Source organism: Anarrhichthys ocellatus, unplaced genomic scaffold (assembly GCF_004355925.1).
Source record: "Anarrhichthys ocellatus isolate YVR2014 unplaced genomic scaffold, GSC_Weel_1.0 scaffold4, whole genome shotgun sequence".
NCBI lineage: Eukaryota > Metazoa > Chordata > Actinopteri > Perciformes > Anarhichadidae > Anarrhichthys > Anarrhichthys ocellatus.
In genome coordinates, this window is record NW_022280034.1 from 4964613 (window position 1) to 4977033 (window position 12421).

General features: G+C 44.8%; 1 protein-coding gene across 3 annotated transcripts in view; it reads left to right on the forward strand.

Moving 5' to 3' along the window:
• The window catches only part of usp54b (ubiquitin specific peptidase 54b), a 45518-nt gene that overhangs the window by 13927 nt on the left and 19170 nt on the right, over positions 1–12421 (forward strand). For all 3 annotated transcript variants that reach the window (XR_004212648.1, XM_031842988.1, XM_031842989.1), the window contains 6 exons: positions 1440–1532; positions 6028–6162; positions 7408–7521; positions 7658–7740; positions 9558–9663; positions 12188–12334. Coding sequence is in view for 2 of the 3 variants with exons in the window: in XM_031842988.1 (XP_031698848.1) it covers positions 1440–1532; positions 6028–6162; positions 7408–7521; positions 7658–7740; positions 9558–9663; positions 12188–12334 (678 nt within the window). In the remaining variant the exon portion in view is untranslated. The remainder of the gene's footprint in view (positions 1–1439; positions 1533–6027; positions 6163–7407; positions 7522–7657; positions 7741–9557; positions 9664–12187; positions 12335–12421) is intronic.

A 12421-nucleotide genomic window follows, 5' to 3' on the forward strand; every position in this document is an offset into this window, starting at 1 on the left:
CCCTCCTTGTGGCTGCTGCAGTGCTGTGCAGGGAGCCGATTCATCACGACCAAATAAACTACAGAGAGAGGAGGAGAAAGAGAGAGGGGGGGGGGAAGGTAGAACGCATACACTAGCGTCAGCATGCAGCCTGGCATCCTCCGCCCCCTTTTTCCTCCACCTATCACTCTATCCTTAACACACACACACACACACACGTTGCAGACTTGTATTATTGTGGTTTTTGTGTGCGTGCATGTAGATCTACAACTGTATGTGCATTCTGTAGGTGTGTGAGTGCGATGCAGTCGAAGCCTAAGGGACAGTGTTGTGTCAATATTATCTTTCAGGATGCTGAATGAATGCACTAAGAGCTCTTTCCTCTAATTAAGCACTAGAGAGAGAGAGAGAGAGCGAGAAGGACACAAGGAGACCTGAATCATGCAGACCACTTCTCCACTAGTTCTCATGGGTTCCTCCTCGTTTCTTTTTGCTTTGCGCTGGTCGTTTTTCTGTCCGTCTGTCCCACTGAATCCCTCCCTCTGACTCTTTTTGTTGCTGGAAATATACAAAGTACGCACTCAGTGGGAGCTGCTGGGAAAAACGATTAACTGGATGTGGCTGAAAGCCACACAGAGCTGCGGACTTGAGTTTTGATTCTGTGCAACCATCTCACATTTCAGGGAGCTTTGTTTTTTAACGCTACATGGAGTTTTTGCTTTTACCCTAAATCTATACATGTGAGTTACTGAGCATCCAAAGTCAGGCAAAGCATCAAAATAAAGTCACGAATAAAGGATTGCAGCATCATTTCTCACATATGCAAATGAAATCAATCGCCCTCTCTGTCAGTCGCTATTCCTGACTGCTGCTCACCCAGAAAGCATGTTTCGTGAGCTGTCCACCAACAGCCAACTGTGAGCTGTCATGTCAATAATCTTCGCTACGGCATAACTGCATATTTAACAGGGTTGTTTAAATTGGTGATTACAGTGTTTAGTGCTTACTTCTGTTTCAAAACACAATTTCATATTGCCTGGTTTTTGTTTAGTGAAACATTATTACAACGATATTATAAAAAGACAGGAATGAGCAAATCATGTGGCCCCCTTGGCCCGTGTTTAAGGCACCCCACGGTGCCGTGACACCCATTTTAGGAACCACTGATCTAGATACAGATCGCTGTTTTTGTAAATGAGACTTTTTGATTAGTTTGCCAGTGGGCTGAAAAAGATACTAATAACTCAAACAAGATCCTGGTATTCAAAAAAAAAAAAGCAGCATCTTGTAAAAATGATTAAGAAAGTTAAAATATGAATTATTACAAGTAGAGTCTAGACTGTCCTCCCTCTTCCGATATTGCGATACATTGCCTTTGATATACAGTACATCCCATTCAGAATCACCCAGTTGCTTTATCTCCTGTTCCTCTGTCTGTAAATGCGTGTTCTGTCTCTCAGGTTCTGTGGCATCTCGACATCTTCCGCAGAAGCTTTCGCCAGCTGACCACACACAAGTGCATGGAGGACTCGTGTATCTTCTGCGCTTTAAAGGTAAAAACACTTACTCTGGTGTGTTGGCCGTCCTGTTTTCTTTCCTTCTGCTTAACACACAAACATTGTTGCTTGAAATGTAAACCAGAAGTCAGGGCTGAGGTACATTTACTGAAGCGATGTACTTATGTGAGGCACAAGTACTTTGCTTGAGTGTTTCCCCTTTGGGAGACTTTCAGTCTTTCAGAGGGAGACAGAGTACTGCATTCATCAGACTAGAATACCATGATACAAAACCTTATGAACTCATATGACATATATGTTTTGTTGTTTTCTCTTCTCTTCTTCTGTCTATTATTTTGTGGTTGTACCCGGCTGTAGGAGAGACCTATCCCCTAATAAACACAGCACTGGAGATTCTTGCAGGGGGTTATGTAACCACCGCAATACTTTTTATGAGACTAAAGAGCATTTGCAAACAAAAGGAAGACCAGCTTCATTTGTACACTTCCAACAGTGAATATAGAACTATCATGATACCTGTGACGTTACTTTTTTACTGTTTTCCCTCCTTCTTTGTTCTGTGCTTTACTTTGTAACCTCGTTTCATCATTTCTTAACATCTTCCCTTCTATTTTCCCCTTTTTCTGTCCTTCCGTTCTTGCTTCCTTCTTTTTGTCCTTCTTTCCCCATCACTGTATACTTTCCTTTCCTTTGTCAAATGACTCTTCTCTTCTTCACAAGAAGTACTTTTTTTTTCTAATTACTTGATAAATTACTTGTTTACTTTTAAACACTTTGAATGCAGGACTTTAAGTTGTGATACCGTAGTTTTTTTCTCTGCAGTGTTGCTTCTTCTTCGTCGTCCTCCATCGTGTAAAACACATCACGTACTTTGCACCAGACGCTTTTTTCCCAGTAAAGAGCTGCCTTACCATAAAAGTTGAGAAACACAGCAATATAGCTTTTATAACGTAGTTTCGGGTTGAATCACCGTTGTGTTTCCTGCGGCTGCTGATAGAAAGTAACCGAACAGAAGATGAACATGGTGAAACCCTCGTAATGAACGAGCCTTATGCAGCTCTGCTCCAGCCATTTGTTGCATCAATGATGACAAATATGTGTCTGAGTGAAGGGAAGTGTTGTGTGTAATGTGCTGTAGTGTAGTAGTGTTTGTGTGTGTGTAGCGTCGTTGTGTGTGTTCTACACGCTGTTCTGTCTCCAGCGCTTCTCTGTAATTAATTGGCTGACTGAAAGCGCTGAGCTAGCACAGCCCACGCTGGGGTGCCACATACACACACACACACACACACACACACACACACACACACACACACACACCTACACATGCACATAAATCTTACTTGAATGCTGCACATGATAGGCTGCTACACACATGCACCTTGAGGTGCTCACAAATCTCTTACCACGCTGGGATACCACACACACACACACACACACACACAGAGGCTTGTGGGTGTGTTGTGTGTGCGTCGGCCGTCGGTGTACAAATCAAAGGTATCGTCACATGTTCACACTTTCCTGTCAGTTTTCATTAACCGTCCTGCCGCCGTCTCTCCTTTGTACAGATGTAACGTCCTTACAGTCTGTTCGTAGCCGGGGTCCCAGCGGCAAAGCAGATAAAAGTCTGTGAATAACTGGGCGAGACACGCACCAAATGAACTTAACGGCGTGTTAAGTTTTCAAACAATCCGTTTTAGACAACCTAAAGAGATGAATGATGATCGTGGGTTCTTTTATTTTGGAGGGATTGTGTGTGGATTTGGGTTTATCTGCAGCAGACAAAGACGCCCGCCTTTCTAGTAAACATAAGTTCAGAGGCTGCCTGCGGCTATCCCTCTAGAAATCACTGCAACACTTTATCACGCTCAACAGCAAAGCACGCATACACATGCACACACACACACACACACACACACACTCACAATAAATAGCAAGAGAGAAGAAGGAAAGGGAGAGAGGAGGAAGTGGGAGAGAAGAAAAGAGAAAGATGAATGAAGGTGGGAGTTGGTGTAGATTGTTCTTGTCTTCACACTTGGACCAGTGCATGCACACACACCCACACCTCCCTCTCTTATTCACTCTGCCTGCTGCCTCCCTCCCTCCTTCCTCTCCTCCCTCCCTCCCTCCTTCTCTCTCTCTGTAGGGTATATTCCCCCTCCATTCTCCTTGGCGCATTGCTGCAGTCAGCATAGCCACCATAACACATACACACACACGCACACACATACACATAGACACACACACCCTATTGCTTGTACGGTCTCTTTTTCCTCTTCTCTCTTTCTCTGTTTCTCTTTCTCCCTCCCTCTCTTCCCCCTTCCTCCCTCTCTCCCTCACACACACCTACACACACTCCCTGCCAGTACGACTGCATTACCTTTCCCATTGCCAAATCTCAGCTTGCACACATCATTCTATTGCTTTATAACATTTTCTCCCCCATCTGATCGCGACTGTCTTGCTTCAAAAATATCACATATGAGTTCTAAATTCTTTTGAAATAACCAAAAACGTAAAGAGGGGAAATAAAACTAGATCATGGTTCGTGTAAAAAATAATGAGGTAGTATAACTTGCGTAAATGAACAACAACCAGCTTTAGTAGACTTTCTCACGTAAAGTTACCCAACAAGCGCAACAACGTTGTGTATGAAAGTTTGGATAACAAGTGTAAAGTCAGCGTTTCTGGTTTCACATGGGACAAGAACAGCGATCTCCTAAGTGAAAGTCCTGTGTTTGTTTGACCTGTCCCCTCCTACCCACTCTTAGTGGACTTTCTTGCTTGTTGTACTTGTTATTATATCACGTACTACGTTTCCTGCTCTGGGACAAGAACAGACAAACTGTGTTAAAATATCTTCAGCGTTTCTCCGTCTTCAGGACACAGAGCGACTCCTGGTTTTCAGTGCAGCCATCTCTAATCAGTGATTGAATTACCGCTGGGACGGAGAACCAGCCGAGCACCAACCACTGCTCCGACACGTCATGCTGGCTTGTGTTCATTTCTGTTTTGGGCTGTTTTTAGTGTGGGTCAAAAATAGTTGCTCGGGTTTTGCTTTTTTCCAGCTGAGGATTCTTAACCAAAAAAAATTAGGTCATTTTTGTCCGTTGGCAATCTAGAGAAAGTTGTCCCTGCTTCTATCTCTCCCTCTTTAGACGTCTGCAGCTCTCTTCAGTCCATAAGTTACTCTCACTGCCGCTGCTTGAAATCGGTGCTACTTTTTATAATCATGTTTACTGCATTTAAAACACAGGTTCATCTGGATCAACCCACAACACCGAGTAATTTACAAGACTGTGTTGTCTGGTACTTCAGTACTACTAAAGGTTATACTGCTATTACTGCGACTACTGCCACTATTTATGACAGTAATGACAACTAAAAAGTATTGAGCTCATACCTCCTCCAGGAAGACAACACAATAACCTAATGGTGTCATTTTTATAACAATTTTAGATAAAAGTGCACAAAGTGAAAGTCCTGCTCTTTTGGAGAAATTCTTAACCCTGTGCAGGAATATTAGACTTCTTTACCAGAATGATTTGTGCGAATTTCAAGTGTGTTACTTATTTTGCTTTGAGTCGATATCTGCACCTCTCAAACTAATTGAGTTCTAGTTGCACAATGTTTTTTATATTTTAACCCGATCCCTTGAGCCAGGGTTGTTGCTGTTCGTGGTTTGTGGATAGTTTTACCTCCTCAGGCACAAAAACTTCGAACACCTGAGCCGATCGGTTTACCAGCAGACGTTGCTTCATTCTAATAGGTCAAAAAAAACGTTGGGAACCAGTGGTTTTAGAAATATGAGCAGAAATGTGAAATGCTAAATAAGCACATGTGGAAGTAAGTACTGCAAAGACCAAATTTCTCAAATGTGTGTCATGAAGTTTTTAAAGATATCCTGTTCTCAAACAGGAGATACAAATAGGGCCGACAAGGGTCATTATAATAACACTTGCTGTAAGGCTGTCAGTCATCTGGACCTGCATGGAGGCAAACCGTGTAAAGCAGCTCTGTCCTCTCCAAACCGACTGATCCTCCTCTCACGGCTCTGCCCTCGAAACACACTTCAGTGGCCTAGCTTTCTCTCCGAGCCCCCTGCAACAGTTGGATTCGGTTTCTACTTTGCTGCTACAAAGCACTCGGAGAGCTGTTTTTTTTGCCAGAGAAAAGTGCACTACAAACGCCATCTATTATTGATATGGTCTGATATTGAGGCCAGCTGTGATGTGAGGCTCGGCCGCGGTGTTTGTATTGGTTTGTTGTATTGGTCTGGGTTTGTTGTGCAGCACTTTGGTTCCTGACAAGTTGACAACTGGCTCCACTGGTTCTGTTTTAAGGGTCAGTTGACAGAACACGGAATACGGGAGAAATGTGTTGAGAGGGATTCGTTTCAGTCTGAGAGACGTAAATACACATAAATAAACATGAGTGCACGGACTTAAACTAATATGAATTAGGACTAAAGAATTAATATGTTTCTATACCTGTGTGTGTGTGTGTGTGTGTGTGTGTGTGTGTGTGTTTGCAGAGTATCTTTGCTCAGTTCCAGTTCAGCAGTGAGCGTGTGCTGCCATCAGATGCACTGCGGAGCGCTCTGGCCAAGACTTTCCAAGACGAACAACGCTTTCAGCTGGGTATCATGGACGACGCCGCTGAGTGCTTCGTGAGTCTGATACACCACACACACACACACACACACACACACACACACACGCATATACGAGGAAAAGGTGAGGAGTTGCCTAAAGGCTTATCTGAGTGAGTGTCTGAGGAACTCTCATCTTCACTGCAGTCATGTTCGGGGGATACCCAGTTCAGCAGCCTGCCAAGCAACTTTTTGTGTGTGACTGTGTGTTTGTTAGGCAGCAATTTATGTTTGTAGGTTTACGTATTTCACTGTTTTATGGTGCGAGGTGTTCCTTGTTAGTTCGTCCACCTCTTGTTCCTTTGAGCTGGTGCACAGGCTCTATTTTAAAGCTACTACGAGGAACTCTCATTTTGTGTTGATTTTGGCGGTCCCTGTGGACAAAAGAGTCCCTTTAAGAAATCTCTTGTTTTAATGCAGCAGGTGTCTGACAATTTTCCCTGCTCAGTCCTGGTTCTGGTTCTGCCGTAACTCCCTTCCCTCCAGCAGCGTGGTGTCGGCGTTGACTCCCAGCGGTGGGAAGCTCTGCTCCTGCAGGTCAAAGGTGGCAGCGACGCTTGATCTGGGTTTGTCCACGGTCTGTTGGTTGCTGCCGGAGGTCCTGCTGAGGTCTGAGATGAAGGACTTTCTGTTGAATGATTTCCTGGGATTTCATCGGAATCCGACCCGGTGGCACTGATTACAATAATTTCCACATTGTGACTTCACAAGCAAAGATCTTCACATTAGTTTTATTCAACAATGAGTGCTGCATTTTTCAAATAGCAGGTGTCTCATTTTGGAATAATTCTTCTCATTTATAGAAGGGGGAAATCAAGACAATAAAACGCTATTAGTCACAGTTCTATTATTGTATTAGGTCTTTGCACTTCCTCATCGTCTTCCTCTCTTCAGCTCTTCAGTTTGCTTTCTCTGCCTCTTTCTTTACACATAAAGCCCGTCACTGTGTGTGTGTGTGTGTGTGTGTGAGAGTGAGTGTGTGTGTGTGTGTGTGTGTGTGTGTTTTATGTGTGTGCATGGTCTGCGCTGTCTGATCGATTGGTAGTAAATGTATTCAGTCAGGGAATCCGTCTGCTTCTTATGAAATATAGATGCTACTCCCACGGTCAGATTAACAGGAGCACCAACAGAGAGGAACAATCAAGCACACACACACACACACACACTGCACATATGTATACAATACAAACAAGGAACTATGCCAACTAACCACACAACACACACACATGAATTGATGTCTCTTTTGCTTTATGTGTGTCTCAGGAGAATCTTCTGATGCGTATCCACTTCCACATCAGCGCGGAGAGTAGAGAGGACATCTGCACAGCCAAACACTGTATACCACACCAGAAGTTTGCCATGACTCTGTTCGAACAGGTAGGGCTTCGTTCGGTCCCGCTGTCACTTTCAATGGCTGCCGCATGGTTCACATTTGGGGCTGTAATTAAAAAAATGAAGAACTGTCCGCACAAACATTTGAAAAACGAAGCTGAGGACGTGTTTGTGTTCGCAGTGTGTGTGTAACAGCTGTGGCGCCACGTCGGACCCCTTGCCCTTCATTCAGATGGTTCATTACATCTCCACTACATCCCTCTGGTAAGACCAGACACACACCCACACACACGCACACACACACACACACACACACTGCAGTAAATCTGGCAGCAAGCTGAGCCTGGGTGGCAGTAAAGGAAGGTACAGTGTGTTCTCTTCTTCCTCGCACGGGTCCCTGCTGAACACTGAACTGTGAGCACACACATGCGCACGCACACAATATGCACACACACACACACACACACACGTGTATGTTCATACATATGCAAGAGCAGGTGAGCTCGTGCATAATGTCTCTCCCATGTTCATGTGGATGTCGTCAGCGCAGGTAAATCCACACACAGGAGAAGCATCCTCCGAGCTGTTACACAAAACTCCCACACGCTCCGAGTCAATGAAATAAGGAAACGGGGGGAAGTAATCAATCAGCTGTTTGATTCAGTAGACCCAGGGGGCCACATAAATCTATAAGTGGAACAGTGGGTCGGAAAGGCGAACGAGAGGGAAATAAGAGGATATATCACTCCATATGCCTTTTGGAAATGGAACGCGGCAGAGGAAATAGAGGGGTGAATGGGGGCAAAAGTACAAATAAACACTGTGTGTCAAGGTAGTTGTGGGGCGCAGCGGTGCCAGCGCTCTGTGTTTGTGCCTGTTAGCACTGCCAAGCTATTTTTACCCTTAGTGGAGCCTGTTGTTTACAGTCGAGATAGACAAACATACGAAAGCCAACATGAGTAAGAGGGCAAGCAAAAAGACAAACCAACATTTCTAGTTCACGCACATTCAGACAAAAGTACACAGAAGTGTGTTTGTCGCTGGTGTGTTGTTCTTCTTTTGCGTTCTTTTAGCCTGGCATCTTCCCGTGCATTTAAAGAGGAGAGGACGAGCGAGAGGTTGAAATCGAGGGAGAGAGAAAGAAAGTATAGAAGAGGTTGAGTTCATTTCGGGCTAATGGAATGGGTGAGAGGACGGGAGGAGAGGGGGGAGGAGGAGGAGGAGAGATTTGGATGTTTTTAAAAAAATCGTTATTCTTAAAGGAATACTTCACCAGTAAAAAAACAAAACAATGCTGATTCATTGCACACATAATCCCACACGTGGTACTGAGCTGCACACAGGCTCGCACAAGTCCTTTTGGTGTTCACGGATGATAATAATGTATATTTGAGTTTGTCCTTCAGAGGACAATTGTACTTAAAAAAGGGATAAATGCAGCTCAGTGTGAAAGTTATTATGGTAGTTGTAGATAATCTATATAATAATGCTTCGGTACTGTTATTGCCCCCTGTAGGGAAATTAACTTTTAGGACGACTACTTTAGGAAGGTCAAAGATCATAATCCGTCACCGGGGAGTCAGAGTGAATCTTTTTCGCAGTCTTAATGACTGTTTACTCTGGACTCCAGATTTTCTTTTCTTTATTAAAGCAGATGAGAAAAACCCTGCGGGGCTGACTCAGAGTCAGTGTAGATGTGTATGTGTGTGTGTGTGTGTGTGTGTGTGTGTGTGTGTGTGTGTGTGTGTGTGTGTGTGTGTGAGTGTGAATGGCTGCCTTAGCAATACGCAGGGCCAGTTGAACAACACACTGTGGAATTAATAGATTTTCTACAGATTTTCTACCAAAAACACCAGAGGAAATGAAACAATCGCCTGCAAATTACCGCGCAGAACCACAAAGCAGACAAACTCGACACGTTTAAAGAATGGAAACAGTGTTTCTGGTGGCCACAAGTCACATTTGGGCTTCACAATAGATGTTTTCTTCTGTTCACAAAAGCTCTCCTCCCGGGAAGCATGCACATTCACTGCGTTCATCGTTCTGTTATCGTTGTTGTTGTGTGTGATCCAATGCTGCAGTAACCAGGCGGTGAGGATGCTGGAGTGCAGAGAGAAAGCCACACCGGACATGTTTGGAGAACTGCTGCGCAACGCCAGCAACATGGGAGATCTGCGCAACTGCCCTGTGAGAGCACACACACACACACACACACACACACGTAACACACAGACGCACGTTTCGATGCACACACAGTACACTCAGCAACTTCATAATGTTAACTTCAGAATGAGAGTGTAAAAAGTATTTTTGGTATATTAAAAGAAGAGGGGGGAAAAAAACAAATAATGATGTGAAAAGCAGGGTGAAAATCAGGTTATAAAAATATAATTCGCAGCGTAACCACTTTGGTGGTTTCATCACTTCTTGCTTGCTTTTCTCCCTTATTTTTCTTGGTGGGTCTACGTTACATAATCAGCAGCTCGTTTGCATTTTCGTCCCATTTTTCTCTTCGCTTTCTATAACCGAACGCATTTCATGACTTCTCCTCATGACCTCCTTTACAGTAAAAGGTAATGATCATCATCGCCTCGCAGATGAACACGAGAGATTGTTTGTCGTGGGGGAAAAAGTCATTTTAAAATGCTCATTTGTGAAAAAAATGTGGGTATTTTTGGGTGAAAAAAAAAGAAAAAGACGAGCCTCAAATGTGTTGTTGTGTGCTGCATTGAAGAGAGATTACAGTAAGAGAGAGAGAGAGGGGGGAACGTGTATGATGCCTTTGTTCTGCAGGTTTGTGTGTTGTGCTGCCACATGGGAAAATGCTGCTGCTGAATAGATCCAGCTTGGCCCCGCTCTCTGCCAAAGTGTCCGCACAAAGAGCCTTCTCAGCTGCCCCTCTCTCCACACAGCGGCACCACCACAACCGCCGCCGCGGCTCACACATACCGTTAGCTTATTCTCGGCCCAAGCGTTGACGTTGTGTGTGCGTGTGTGTGTGTGTGTGTGCAGTCCTGTGGGAGTCACACGAACCTGCCTTCTGTTTATCTTCCATCACTTGCAGCGCTGATCTTTTGTTAATACCACGCCGGGCTTTGCTCAAACAAAGTGATGGTATATGGACGGGAGCGAGGCTGCTGGAGGAAACTGTAGGTGCCAGACTGATGATAGGAGAGGATGTTTGCTTGGTGCCAAAGAGTTGACAGAAGATGATTATTGAAGTCCTGAATAGACGGTTTTTAGTGTTTTGAAATATGCTAAAATTAATTGAATTAATTGAATATATAGAAGGTGTAGTCAAATCATTTTTCAAATCTTTTCCCATGTTAAAAATAGATAATCAGGCTAAACCGCTGGCTTGTTCACAGCCTGACTCATTAACTGCTTTTGTTTCTTGCCCCATCAGACTTTGTTGTAGCCATGTTGGCATTTTCCCAGATGCCATGTTATCATGACTAATGGAAATGATGGGCAAAACTGGAAAAATAACACCCGAGTTGTAATAAACTGGGATTAACTTTGAAGTATAGTGAATGTGTGGATGTATTTTTTTCAGCAATCCCACATCTGCCTCCTCAGCTGTCAAGTCACTGATAAAAGTGGGATTGTCTCTTTGTTTCGCTGCAGTATCGAGTCTAAGAGGAAGCACAAGCAAAGACATTCCCCTGAAGTTGTTTCATTTTGTTCTGAAGAATGCCACGATCAGCATTCTGCAAACCTACAGTATCCTTTGACCAGCAGCACTATTATACAACTCACTCTCTCCTGGAAAGGTCTGCATAGCCACAGCAACAACAACAACAAAAAGAAAGAAATCTTTGCATATACCATTCAGAGATGAGACTGCACCGATCAATGTTGCACTATGAAGCAGAGCGAATCTGTTTGTACGATCATTTGATGAATGATGTTGTCAGCGGCTGTTCCCAGCAGTGAGTGCGGCGCAGAGAGCCAACCGAGGCTGTGTGTGTCCCGTCGATGTGTCCTGAGCTAACACGCAGCCCGGGTGTCTCAGCGCTGTGCTGTTTGGCTGCTGCTCCCTGGCTTTATGTTTGTGTCCCTTCCTGAGAATTTAGAAGCGGACCCTGGCAGAATACCTTCCTGCCGTCTCCGGTGCCAGCGCGAGACAGCACGCCGCCCACAAAGGGGAGAGCTCTGTGTGTGCTTGTGCATATGTGTGTGTGTGTGTGTGCGTGTGCGCGAGTGTTGTGTTTGGCAAAGTGTCTGGTTGCCAGGGTGTTCTCAGGCTGTTTCCGAGCCCGCTCTGCCAGCGCTGCGTGCATGCTCGAGTCTGTGCATGCGTGTGCATGTGTGTCCTCTTTTGAGTGTGTGTGTGTGTGTGTGAGTGTGTGTGGGGCCAGCTCTGTGGTGGGTCATGACTCAAAGGAAGGATTCAGAACAGGCGGTTCTGAACTCAACAGAAGGCTCGAGAGACAAATAAAACTCAGCACAGCGCTTCTTCCCCTGTCGTTCTCGCTTACAATCCCCCCCATCATCTTGTTTTTTTTCTCCTGCCTTTTATCTCTGCTTCTCGTTCTCCTACTGTTCAGTTTATCCCCGTGTGTAACTGCGTGCGTGCCCATGTATTCATCACTGCCAAATAAAGGGATGGCTTCAGCGATGATAACGCAGGAGGAATAAACCTGTTTGATCACACGCTCTCCCTTTTTTTTTATTTCTCTACCTCCCTCCCTCCCTCCTGCCATCCCAGAGTAACTGTGGGGAGGTGTTGCGTATCCGTCGGGTGCTGATGAACTCACCGGAGATCGTGTCCATCGGGCTGGTGTGGGACTCAGACCACTCTGACCTGGCGGAGGACGTCATACACAGCCTGGGGACCTGCCTGCGTCTGGGAGATGTAAGGGGATCACACGCACATTACACACGCACATTACCGCTGTCATTACAACACATTAACATATGTTATGTACGCCTATGTGAGCCA